Below are 13,461 nucleotides of genomic sequence, written 5' to 3'. Positions count from 1 at the left end.
TGGTTTAGTTTCATTAGGATAGTTTTGTGCAAAATGTTTGTGAAATTGGCACCATTACCATGTATTGTTGTCTATGCCTTTGCATGAAAAACCCTGGCATATTGTGGATTTGACAATGCATCGCTATAGCCAAGACTACGCGAATTATTATTTTTATTTCCGAAAGGCTTACAGTTGTTGCTTAACATAATTTAGAACCTCCTGCTTTTTTAAGTAGTTTAAAATACAATTTAATTACCAACTTTAAAAAAAAAGCAAAGGTGGTAAAGGAAGTTCTCAAATTGACTATGTTTTTCTCATTTTTTGTCGTATGATTGTTATGCGGGAACTTGGCCAATTAAAACCGATTAAGATGATTATTTTTTTGTTTGGTAGGTCACACCTTAGAGGTGGGTTTAAATTTGGTGGAGAGGTAATAAATATCTTGGGAGATGAAAAACTCCTTAATTTAAACGAAGTTATTACTTATTATCGATAACAATAAATTGCTTGCGATCTATGAGATAGTAATTTTTTTTTAATTTCTGTAAAAGAAACCAACCTCCTGTGGCTTAAGAATTGGTAGGCTAGGTATTTTGATAGAAAATTTACATCGGCGTAACTTTCAATCAATCGTGTACAGGTGTGATGTTGAAACAATGATTTTTGATTGTAAACAATGCATATTTATGCGATAGCTGCAGTAATAATAATAATAATTTTTATTTGATTAAAAGTAAATTTGTTTTTCTTAAATTACCCTGTACCCCCAAACCTGGATGTGTGCGTGCGTCGTCGTCCGTTCGTCCATCTCTGTGTTTGTGGTGTGTGTGGCTCGTGCGTGCTTGCGTATGTGCGTGCGCGCGAGTTTGCGTGCATGCGTGCTAGTTTGTGTGCATGCGTGCGTTGTCGCCCGTCAGTCCGTCCGTATTTGTTTTTTTGTGTGTTTGTGGTACGTGCTTGAGCGCGTTCGTGCGAGATAGCGTTCGTGCGTGCATGCGTCGTCGCTCGTAAGTTTGTCTGTCTGTGTCCGTTTGTGTGTGTGAATGTATGTGTATGTATGTTTGTGTGTGTGTTTGTGTGTATGTTTGTGTGTGTGTTTATTTGTGTGGTAGTGTGAGTGTGTGTGTCTCTGTTTTAGCTGTTTCAAATCCAAGATTGCAGCCACCACAAAATGGTTAATTACTTTTCTTGTTTAAAAATCTATCAATATAGGTATCTGTTAGACGGCCGAGTGGCACAGTGGGCAATAATACTTTTTATTTGATTAAAAGTAAATTGTTTTTCTTAACTTACCCTGTACCCCTAAACCTGGTTGTGTGCGTGCGTCGTCGTCCGTTCGTCCATCTCTGTGTTTGTGGTGTGTGTGTGATGATGGCAGCCACCACTTAATGGTTAATTACTTTTCTTTTCTAAAAATCTATCAATATAGGTATCTTTTAGACGGCTGAGTGGCGCAGTGGGCAGCGACCCTGCTTTCTGAGTCCAATGACGTGGGTTCGATTCCCACAACTGAAAAATGTTTGTGTAATTAACATGAATGGTTTTCAGTGTCTGGGTGTTTATCTGTATATTATAAGTATTTATGTGTATTATATTCATAAAAAAATATTCATCAGCTATATTTGTACCCATAACATAAGCTACGCTTACTTTGGGGCTAGATGGCGATGTGTATTGTAGTATATTTATTTATTCATTTATTTATTTAATTAATTTACGTCCTATGTTATTTTTATTTTATTTTTATATAGATACGTAGTGGTCTTTATGAACTCAAAAATATGTAATTAGTTACGTAACCCTGATATTGTAAAGTACACGTATATTCTTAATACTAATATTATTTAAAAAGGAAAGATTTTTTTGTACTGTTTTTGGCTTTGAAAGTAGTGGGCCGATTTTTAGCATTTCTTCACCAAAATACAGCTTAACTATCTTGAAGTAGTGTCCCGTTATGTGCATGAAAAATAAACGCGGACGATGTCGTTGGCAACAGCTAGTCCTATATATACTTCGGTAAACATTAAATATAACATTTGGTCTTAATAAATTCATAAATTTGAAAATAAAAGTTTTAGAACCGGTGACTTTCTGGCATTCGCGGCCTTAAAACTTCACCTAATCATCAAAATCCAGAAACCTTTTATATTCAATTTAATAATGCCCCATTTTTCATTTTTATTTCAGCGTAACTCTCCATTTGGTAAAGCAGTCCGAAACGGTCTTGTAACATTTTTAAACCAAGAAAAGCGATGGGCGTATATTTTGGATGTTTACCTCGATCTAATCCAACAGCAGAAGATTATAGACAAACTTTGGTTGGATGTTGAAAAATACACCAATATCAGTGTAAAAATTAAACAAGATGTAAACTGCTTGAAAGCTAATAAAATGGAAGATGTAATTAAATGGTTTACAGTTGTACACGATGACGGTTCGTCGAAGTTCCCTCAAGAGAAGGATTATCAATATCCAAAAGGTTACTCGAACCCTGATTTGGAAATGCCAGACTGTGTTAATATATCTTCTTTACCGTTTAGTATGTTTTCTTTTGAACACTTGGAGGTAAGCTTTCAAAAATGTTCAATTTCAATTTATTTATTCAGCAGAGTCCTTAATGTAATTTATAAAACAAGCTTCAAATAGATTTATTTATATGATTTAATGAGTGGCCATTAGTCGCTATTGTTTTTAGCTATGTTTCATGAAAATCGGTCTCAGATTGCTGCTGCTACAAAATGGCGGATCAAATATTTATTCACAACTCACAATTGTGTTGAGTACTTGACTAGTAGAAAACTATACACTAAGATTAATTTAAAAAGCCAATAAAGCAAAAAAAGAATAAGAAGAAGATTAATTTAGAATCCAAGATGGCCGCCACAAAAAAATGGCGGATTACATATTTTTTCACAACTCCATTAATATAGGTATCAAATGATAGGGCTTGACTAATAATATCAACATTTAATTTACTGAATAACTCTCAGTCCGGTATTTTATAAATATTTGATTACTTCTCATCACACAGTCAAATTAATATTTAGCTATGAAACCAGCAATTCATATCCAAGCCTATTTTATCAAATATTGGATAGAAGCAGCCGTTACTTTGCGGAAATCCATAATATATTATGAAAATTAAGCTTAATTTGCTATACTCCGCGAACAGCAGCAGAATCTGTATGGTGTAATTTATAATTACTTCAATCCGTATACTCCACACCAAACAGATCCTCAGCAATGTACCCTCTACGCACGTTTCGCTCCGAAACCGGAGCATCCTCAGGAGATGTTAACAATGAATAATTGTTAAGAACAACATTGTTAGTTGTTCTGACTGGATTTAAGTAATTATAAATTACACCATACATATTCTGCTGCTGTTCGCGGAGTATAGCAAATGAAGCTTAATATTCATAACCTATTTTATCAGTCATGTAATCTTTAGTATTATAATAGGAATCAAGGGGTTTACTCCGCAGTGGGATTATAGGGTTATAACGTTAAACTTGACCACACTACAAATAAAAGTGGCAAAAATTGTAATTAATATTATCAAGAAAGTAAATGAACGAATGGAATGGTGAATGACGTAATAGAACAACCGCTTAAGGATTTTAAGTATCGGTTTTCCACCCGCTTTCAGGAGAATTTCCTTTTTATTTTCTGGCAGACGGTTAAATATTTTCATTGACATTGAGTATGACCTTTGCTTGGGGAGTGCTAATTTTAAGGGGCGAGTACTTTGCGGTTTTTCTGAAAAGTGCCGTTCTTTTTCTTTTATTCTTTCTTTTATAGAATAGAAAAGAATATAAATTCTTTTTTTTATTTCATGAGATACATCGATACACTGTATTATCATTAATAATGTTAGATTATAGTTTATTGTCCGAGTACAGTTATCACTTTCTTAGGTATACACAACATTGGAGCAGGTCCGGTTAAAAAATAATTAAATTAAGTCAAAAGCAAAAATAGTAAGAATAAAAGAATTAATATTAAACAACTGAAAATAGTGAGCAAATTAAAAAAAAAAAAAAACAGTTTAAAAATATTACTCTAAGTTTAATTTCGCCTTAAAGCTAAATAGAGTATTATGAAAAATGTCAATGCCAGGGTTTTTTAAGTTGTTACAAACATTAGTCATTCGGTTAATAGGTGAGAATTGGCCTGGGTTGGTTGGAATTCAAAAATTTAAGAGCGAAGGTTTTTAACTCAGGGTACCTCGGAATACGACGGGGAACATTGATACTTATCTGATTCAGCATGTCTTTCTTTTAATAAATAATAATAATTTCAATGATATAATATAGACGGAAGTGTTAAGATGTTTAATTTTTTGAAATAAGGTTATATTTATACTTTCCAGTGCATACGATAGGTACTTTATCATCGGCGAAAGGTGTCTCCGCTCGGTCATTGTATTGTAATTGCGTTATCGCGATTGTTTCATAGTTGCGTCGCGATTGTTGTGTCTAAATCGCGAGTTTAGGCATTTGCTTTTAGAATAAATGTTGTTTAATCTCGCGGAGAGGTGAAGCGAGGGTTAGTAAAGTATTTATCAACACGGCGATAAGTATTGCGGCTACAATAAATCTTTAGTAATGTCTAGCGTCGTCAAGATCCAGTGCAAAACTGAATTGTGTTCCGCATATTATACTAAAGCTTTATTAAATGCGTGTTAAATGTGTGTAGAATGTAGCGTGCAGTCGCTGCACCGAGCCTCTTTTTTGGTTTTGTATTATATTCCACTACAAGTTAGCCTCTGAAAGCAATTGCACCTGGTGGTAAGTGATACAAAGATAGTACCTAGTAGGCTCAACTGTTAGGGAGTATGGCTGTTATATTTAACCCGTACCCCTAATCGGTTTCGTCGCGACAACGTACAGGAACGCTAAATCGCTTAGACACGGCCAAAGCCAGACCCACAAGACCAGACCAGAGAAAAAACGGATATTATAAATTCCCAATTTGCCTCTGCCGGGAATCGAACCCAGGACCTCCAACTGAAAACACAGAGTTATTTTTACAGATTATAATAATATTTAAAAAAAATATCGTTTTAAAAACCTACCCTACGTAGGTAGGTAGGTTTTCAAAACTACGACAAAATAAAGTTCGAACTAAGAACAAGAAAAAAGAACTTCAAACTAACGTAACTAATGTAATGTTCTTTTCCTTCCTTTTCTAGGGTATCAAGGAAATCGATGGCTATTTTTGGCCTTCCTTTGAGCTGAACTCCAAAAAAATGATACTTGATATCGATAGTTTTAGTCATTTCGGTGAATGGCTGACAGGGCAGCTCGTCAAAAATAGTTCTTCTTGGGTGCATTATCATTCGGCTTCTTTACTCTATCGACTCCTGACACAAAGCCTGAAAGCTGCGGAATGTAGTCGGCGAGCTATACTCTATGCACCAAGGTATTTATTTTTTTATTTAATCATTAATTGTAGGACCAAGCAGAAAGCCCACCAGGTTAGTGGTAAACCATCGCCTATAAACAGGTCACACTTCTCAGGTCATGCGTTGTAATGGCACTAGACAGAATTTGTAATTCTAACACATAATTTAATTTTTTTTTTAATGTAGTTACAATTAATTCCTGGTGTGTCTTTTGAATAAATAAATAGAACACAGGCGTAGGTGTTAAGTCCTATGGTCCTGTTACTACACCGGCAATTGTCTCAATGCTGCTTAGCGGCAGAAATAAGCACACAGCAACAGGTAGTACTTCTCCGGACGAGCTCTGTCACAAAAATCTCTTCTATTTACCTTGGGTAAATTGGAATTCAATTCCTATCCTATTACTACACCGGCAATCGCCTCAATCCTGCTTAGCGGCAGAAATAAGCACACAGTAACAGGTAGTACTTCTCCGGACGAGCTCTGTCACAAAAATGTCTTCTATTTACCTTGGGTAAATTGGAATTCAATTTCTATCCTATTACTACACTGGCAATTGTCTCAATGCTGCTTAGCGGCAGAAATAAGCACACAGCAACAGGTAGTACTTCTCCGGACGAGCTCTGTCACAAAAATCTCTTCTATTTACCTTGGGTAAATTGGAATTCAATTCCTATCCTATTACTACACCGGCAATTGTCTCAATGCTGCTTAGCGGCAGAAATAAGCACACAGCAACAGGTAGTACTTCTCCGGACGAGCTCTGTCACAAAAATCTCTTCTATTTACCTTGGGTAAAAATTACAGTTGTGGGAATCGACCCCACAGCCTTGGATTCAGAAAGCAGGGTTGTTGCCCACTGCAACAATAATATAAAACATTTATAACAATCATATAAAAATTTTATTAAAAGTTTGTGTTATGTTTCCTAAGACGTCTTCATAATGGACTTCGGACGTCAACAGGAACACATAATATATACACTATTGAAGATATTATATTAATCTTTATCTCACCATATTTTATATTCATTATATTTAAGTAAGAGCAGAGCTTTTCCGGGGAATTAGTAAGTACCACCATGTTTTTTTGGCGCTAAGCAGCATTGTTGCAATGCTGTGTTCCGGTCTCTTAGGCGAATGCTCACCGAGGACCGTACCAATTAGAAATGGATTTACCTAGTATAAAATTAAAAACTCATTAATTTCAGGTAGGCCTAATATAACCACTTTTGAAACGTAGAAAGTATTTCTGTTTGTAGTGACTACCACCGGTTCGGAAGACAGATTCTACCGAGATGAAGCCGGCAGAAACTCAGCAGTTCCTATGTTCCAACATCGTTTTACAATTCAACAATCTTTGTTCCATCTTGTGTGAGATGGAATAGTTTAGATGTCAAGTCAATTAGTTTTCCCAAATATTTAATAATAATAATAATAATAATTTATTTATTTCATATATATAAAAGTGTATACAGCAGGAATCTCCTAATGGACACAGTGATACTCTATTTATTTGTGCACAAAGGAGTGCTTAAGCACTCGCACTAAGGTAACATGTGTTACGAGTGTCGCCACCTTCCTTCGGACCCATTACATAAACGTGAAATTAGGCAAATGCAAACATCGCAATACATAATAAATTAATTACAATGATGTGATTGACGTTTTTTTTTTTTTTTCCTCCAGCTCTTAAAAACTACGTGTTTGTTTCATTGTCTGTAAAATTCGTTAGGATTGAGCCTGTTGAGCTGTGCATAGGTTACCTGCCTAGGCATAAACACATGTTTTTTAACCCCGCGGGAACAATAACCTATTGCTTTCTTCTAAGCTTTTCCAGTTTATAAAGCATCATATGTCAATCAGTTCATCAAGATCGGTGCAGTAGTATAAACAAACAAACAGCAACAGTTCCGCATTTATAATATTAGTAAGGTCACAAAAAAAGTAAAAAAAAATACATTGCTGGGAAAAGAAGCTTGCTTAATAGTCTGACGAAAGTTTTTGTGCTCTTGTGCGTAAATCGTGTACCTAAAAAATTCAGCAATGTGATGGTAAAAGAATGAGAAAAAAAAAATATACAAAACCATTGTAGAAAAATCAAATCACACAGAGTTATTTTTAGACAAAGTATTGGCGCAGTGGGCAGCGACCCCCCTTCTGAGTCCAAGGCCGTGGGTAATATTTTTCAGTGTCTGGGTGTTTTTATGTATATTATTCATTAAGAAATATTCATCATTCAACTTTTTTTGAAGTAGGTACCCATACCACAAGCTATATTTATTTATTTATTTATTTATTTTATTTGCTTTCAGGGAATACAAAGATATTGCACTTGGAGGTCTCGGCATGGTGCTAATGCGCAGATATAAAATAAATGACTCGATTATAGTTCTTAAAGCTGCATTAGACCATGATCCCACTAACTACGCCTGCAATTTCGCGTTAGCTAACGCTTACGCAATAAATAATGATTTTAATACTGCGGTACAATATTATGATAAAACACTAAAATTAAAACCTGACTTAGAGTTGGCGAGGAAACATAAGTTGGCTGCTCTGTGCAGTTCAAAATTCACTGGAATGTTTCAGTCGTTACGGGAGTAAGTCTTTTTGATATATCTAACTAATAAATCTCTCAATATCTTTTTTCGGATCGTAGAGGAAAACTGTAGAGCGATTCATCGTGAGAAAGCGACAACCATGTTTCACTTGAACACTTTAAGTTAAATTAAATACTTTTTAGTATAGATAAGAATACATATTCCATGCCAAATCGACCACTTTTGAACCTTACCCCTTTTGATTTGGCTGATTTTTTTTTATCTTTTTCTACTCGATGAAAGACGTTTTTCAGAATTTTTTTATTCAACCCAAAAAAAGTGATGAAGCTTTCAAAAAGATTGCTCTTTTATTTTCAAATAGCCATAACTCTCTCAAAAATTGACCTTTCGGGACGTTTTTTTTTTCAAAATTTTTGTTTTAATTGAATTTTTTGAAAAAATAAATAGAAAAAATTTAACATGATCGCTTCTATGAAATAATCGCGTTTTTTGTATAAAATCGTTATTATTTCGAAGTTCGTCGTTCTACATTTTTTTTTTTTCTCAAAAAAAACTTCAATCAATTCTACAATTAATCCCGTGTATCCCCGAGCGGTCCGTTTTTGTTTTCTATTTTTTTTATTTAGTTGAAAAAAAAATTTGTTGCATTATTTTTGAGTCATTAAATGTTAACTGCATCGTGCGTTAATGCGTATCCTATGTATAATGGTTGTAACAGGTAAATAGACCACTTATTTTCATGATAGAATTAATTTAAATAAACCTAAGCCTAAGTTTGCATACTCGGTAGTAGTGTATTGGTCTCCACAACAGATTAATCTGTATCACAAGCTTTTACACACTTAATTAAGGATGATTGATCTTCAAATTTGAGTTTTAGCACATTATGAATAAGATACATTTTATTCTGATGTTAAAGTATTTTTATACTCGTAAACGACTATATTCATGATAGTGAAATACTTTGGTGTAAAATTATTCACAAATATGTTCACCCGCAGACCCATCCACGTGTAAATGTAATGGCAAGGATGATTGCCATTTTTTTAACGCACCTACATAAATAAACTTTAATTGAAATGATTGAACTTGATTTCTCTCAATCAAGTATTAGTTCTACGTTTTATGGACGATGTTGGTATCCCTTTTTTTCAAATTTAAATGACCTTGTATATTAGCTGAATAATCGGACGAATCGACTGAAGTCAGCGAAAAGATTTGATCTTTTCGATTTTCTTGCTACATAACAATAACACAAAGGAGTCGGTGTTGGTATTTTAATAATAATAATAATAACGTTTAATTCAGATAAAAATCCATAGCTACAACAATAACATCTTATTTACTATATTCTAAACTAAAATTGGTCAAACCTATAAATAATAAAAAATTAGGAATCTACTCCCGTGTGTACCAACCCAGTGCTCCATAAAGGGATTTTCCCATTTATTTTTTTCCATTAAGAGTTATTTAGTTACACACCGTTGCCGCTGTCTCCGCCGTCTGAGGAGCGTGCTAATACCTAGTACTAATTTTTGTAAACTGTAGTAGTTATATTAACACTATTTTATCATATATCTAACAATTATTGCTAACAGTCTAATAAAGGTTTAGTTTTCTGTGATACTTAGGTATAAGGTTTTCTTACCTTATAAGTATCACATCCATTGACACGGCATATTGAAATAATAACAAGATATTTCTCGATTACAGGACGTTAAATAAGCTTCGTAAAGTACTGGACGACTACAATCAGAACGAAATAAATTTGCGAAATGCTGTCACGGACTTTTTTACCAACTCGAAAACAAAGGACGATCCAGGTAATACAATTGATTATAACATGCCGTAGGCTTTATTTAGCTTGGTCGATTGGAAACGTATTCGGTTTACAGTTATTAGAAAACAAGTTGGCGCTTGGCTGCAATCTTATAAATGGTGTAAGAGATATGTCAACGAACAATGAAACCAGGGATTGGCGAAATGGGCAGGGACCCTGCTTATTTGGCCCAAGGTCGTGTGTTTTCCCACAGCTGGAAAATGTTTGTGTGCTGAATATGAATGTTTTTCAGTGTCTGTGTGTTTATCTGTATATTATAAGTATTTATGTATATTATTCATACAAATATTTATTAGTACATATACCATAAGTTACGCTTACTTTGGGGCTAGATGGCGATGCGTGTATTGTCGTAGTATATTTATTAATATTTATTCAGTTTAACTAATTACAGCATCTTATCATCCAGCTGTCTTAACAGGTTCCAGGTTTTGCAGTTGTGCAGGTTTTTACGGTTTCTCTAAAATTTACTATATTGTAACTACGGTCACGGCTCGGTCAAAATTGCTACAAGTTAAAGCAACAATATGGCGAGCATTATTGCTCTCTCTATGTCTCTAGATATTAGGGCGCGTATGACTTTACACTAGTGTTTGGCTTTTTAATAAAGCTAGCGCTAGCCTGTATATGTATGTATATTATACTTATCGACCAATTAAAATGGGATCTTTGTCTAAATCGGCCGAAATAATAATTTCTATAATGATATGCGTTAAAATCACGATATGAATTAATAAATTACAGCTTATTAATTAAGATGGATTACACCTTTTATGGCTTCGTTCTTCGATTACACCTTTGTTTAAAACAAAGAAAACTTTATACTTTTACTTTAAGTCCGCCGGTTTGTTTAGCTCATGAATCAATAAAAAATCCAGAATAATATATATTGCATCATAATAATAGATTTTGCATCTAAAAGACGATGTAAAAGAACAATGCATATACCAATGTTTACTTACGCAAGTGGGGTGTATGAGCTTTGCTTACTCTTACTGACAAGGGGTTAATAATATTTGAACGGCCACTAAGTGTGTGGGTGTGATATTTTATTTTTTGTTGACTTCCTTTAGTTATAAATCGCGTTTAATTGCAGAATGTCCAGACGAAGAAATGGACTACAAACTGATCAAAAATACAACAGGACTTGATATGACCCCACTTCAGACCCAAGGCATAAAGAACTCTTTGATACAAAAATTTATCGACAACCGTGTCTGCGAGGATGGACGTCTGGATGTTGCGGGAGCAGACATCGTCAGTTCTATAAAGTCGATAGAGGACCTTATTTTTCGCGTCAACGAAACTCCTGATGGCATTTCAGTTGGTCCTGGCATTACACTCGTCGTCAAAGATGCTGAAAGTAAGTTTTTTCTGCACGATCTAGTAATCTCATTATCTTAACAACCCATTGCCGGCCCACTTCGGGGCACGGGTCTCCTCCTACAATGGGAGGGTTTTGGTCTTAGTTCACAGCGCTGGCCCATTGCGAATTTATTTATTGACAATATTTTATTTATTCGCAATCGACATAAAAAAACAGTGCCAAAATCAGTTATAGTTCATTTTATGGCATTTAAATATTAACTTTTGATCTGACTAAAAAACACGCTTTTTATAGAAAACCGAATTATTTTCCAAATTATTAATGTGTACGGTAAGAGCCCCATTACCCGCTCAGGAATCTATATTAAGACGTAACTACCATAACAGTCCCTAAGCGGGTATTATTTAAAACAGGCCATTAAAAAGTAAAGCTAACGCCCTCTACCATATAGTAGCTTAATGTTTTCTGCGGAATTTGTTAGGTACGCGAACGCCATCTGTTGGTAACGCCATAGGTTTTTTACATTGTAGGTAACGCCATAGGTTATTTACATTTGGGTCTAGATGGCGCTGTAGTAATTAGTAAAAAATCTTATTTTTTATATTGAAAATTGGAATAATCTTCTCAGATTAGTGTATTGTCATCGGCCCTCGATATGTCTACAAAGTTTGAAAGAAATCTGACCGTTCAAAGTAGAACAAAATCGAGCTCAAAGGAGTCGGTTACAAACATACATACAAACATTATGTATGTTTGTATGTATGTTTGTAACCGACGCTTAGGTGAAGCTAATAAAAGCGTGTTAATAAAATAAACTTTACCCACTCTCATATAAGAGGAGGCCTCTGGCTCATTAACAGTCCTTTGTTAGTGGCGCTGGCTAAAGATGTATGGAGCAACTCACGGTCGAGCTTGATTCGGGCGTACGAGTGAATCTTGTACTAACCCTACAGGAACGAAATTATGTCACCTGTTGCCGATTTTTTGTTTTTTATTCATCAACAATTTTGTCCTTGACTGCAGTCTCACCTGGTGGTAAGAAATGATGCAGTCTGAGTAGTAGCGGGCTGTTAGGGAGTATGGTAGTCATACCCCTACATAAATAGTAGATTGTTAAAAGAGACATAAAACACCCCATACTCACGCGGAGGTTGAGAATGGAGTGTGATCCCGAGTTGGACATCATTTTCATTTCGGTCGCGAGGAAAAATAATGAGATGAAAAAACATAAAAAATGTTTATGAAGAAGGTTTCACTTCTTTTTCATCGCGTTCATCATAACTTTTTGTTTAAACACTTTTTTTTCAACATTACTTCATACAACATTTCTTGTTTTTGTCTTTTCCTCTTCAGGCTTCATGACAGACAAAGATCAGTGATACATACAGCATATTTGTTGTTAGTTTTTAGGTACCTATCTTAATTTATCGTGTAGGGTTTGTTTTATTTTTAACGGGAAACGTGCCATACTATTTTTATGCTCTGGTTTCCTGTTGTAGCTAAAGAAAAGGCTAGTAGGTTCATCAGCTTACCAATAATTATTTAAAAAATTTTGACGGCCGATTGGCGCAGTGGGTAGCGACCCTGCTTTCTGAGTCCAAGGCCGTGGGTTCGATTCCTACAACTGGACAACATTTGTGTGATGAACATATTAGTATTTATGTATAATGTATATTATTCATAAAAATGTTCATTAGTCATCTTAGTACCCATAACGCTTACTTTGGGGCTAGATGGCGATGTGTTTAGTGTCGTAGTATATATATTATCTATTTTATTTGATTCGCCAACGCCTCAGGTTGCTGGACACAGGGCGGCTTTGTGTTGGACGTGTTTTATGCATGCCCTCAAAAGTGTTGCTCTGCTTTTAGCCTATGGGTTTCTAGTTACCATCTCATGGGCCATGTGCATCATCTGCTCCGTCAAATCATTACTATAAAAAATAAAACTGACACCATAATCAGTGAAATTTTAGCCCAAAATCTGTTTTTTTTAAGGCTTAGATGAAGATCTTCTCCATATAACAACTGATTTTTCGTCCGATGGAGGGAAGAAAGGGGGAAAGAGCAAAACACCCGCAAGTCATGAGGATGCTAAACCCAATTGGAGTGATTTTGAAACTGGAATATCGAAGTAAGTATTCAAATATTTAAATGCAATAATAGTATAGATGTTTATACATCGATATTGTTTTCTAATATGTTTTAGAAGGACTTAAAAAACTCTTTTACGGGTTATCGTCGAATATAATATTACGCAGGACTAGGATTTCCACAAAATAAAACTTCGGGCAGAGTAACCCCCTGGTTCAATTTCACACGTATAATGTCAGCTTATTTATT

The 13,461-nt window shown here is 34.9% G+C and overlaps 1 protein-coding gene across 1 annotated transcript in view; it reads left to right on the top strand.

The window, feature by feature from the left end:
- The window catches only part of LOC120623723 (tetratricopeptide repeat protein 17-like), a 32,490-nt gene that overhangs the window by 1,528 nt on the left and 17,501 nt on the right, over positions 1 to 13,461 (top strand). Inside the window, exons 2-7 of the mRNA XM_039889912.1 lie at positions 2,170 to 2,547; positions 5,177 to 5,406; positions 7,704 to 7,991; positions 9,666 to 9,775; positions 10,889 to 11,155; positions 13,117 to 13,252. Of these exons, the coding sequence (XP_039745846.1) occupies positions 2,170 to 2,547; positions 5,177 to 5,406; positions 7,704 to 7,991; positions 9,666 to 9,775; positions 10,889 to 11,155; positions 13,117 to 13,252 (1,409 nt within the window). The remainder of the gene's footprint in view (positions 1 to 2,169; positions 2,548 to 5,176; positions 5,407 to 7,703; positions 7,992 to 9,665; positions 9,776 to 10,888; positions 11,156 to 13,116; positions 13,253 to 13,461) is intronic.

This window comes from Pararge aegeria, chromosome 5 (genome assembly GCF_905163445.1).
Source record: "Pararge aegeria chromosome 5, ilParAegt1.1, whole genome shotgun sequence".
NCBI classification, from domain to species: Eukaryota; Metazoa; Arthropoda; class Insecta; order Lepidoptera; family Nymphalidae; genus Pararge; species Pararge aegeria.
The sequence above is the reverse complement of the archived record's forward strand: the minus strand, read 5'-3'. Positions and strand labels throughout refer to the sequence as shown.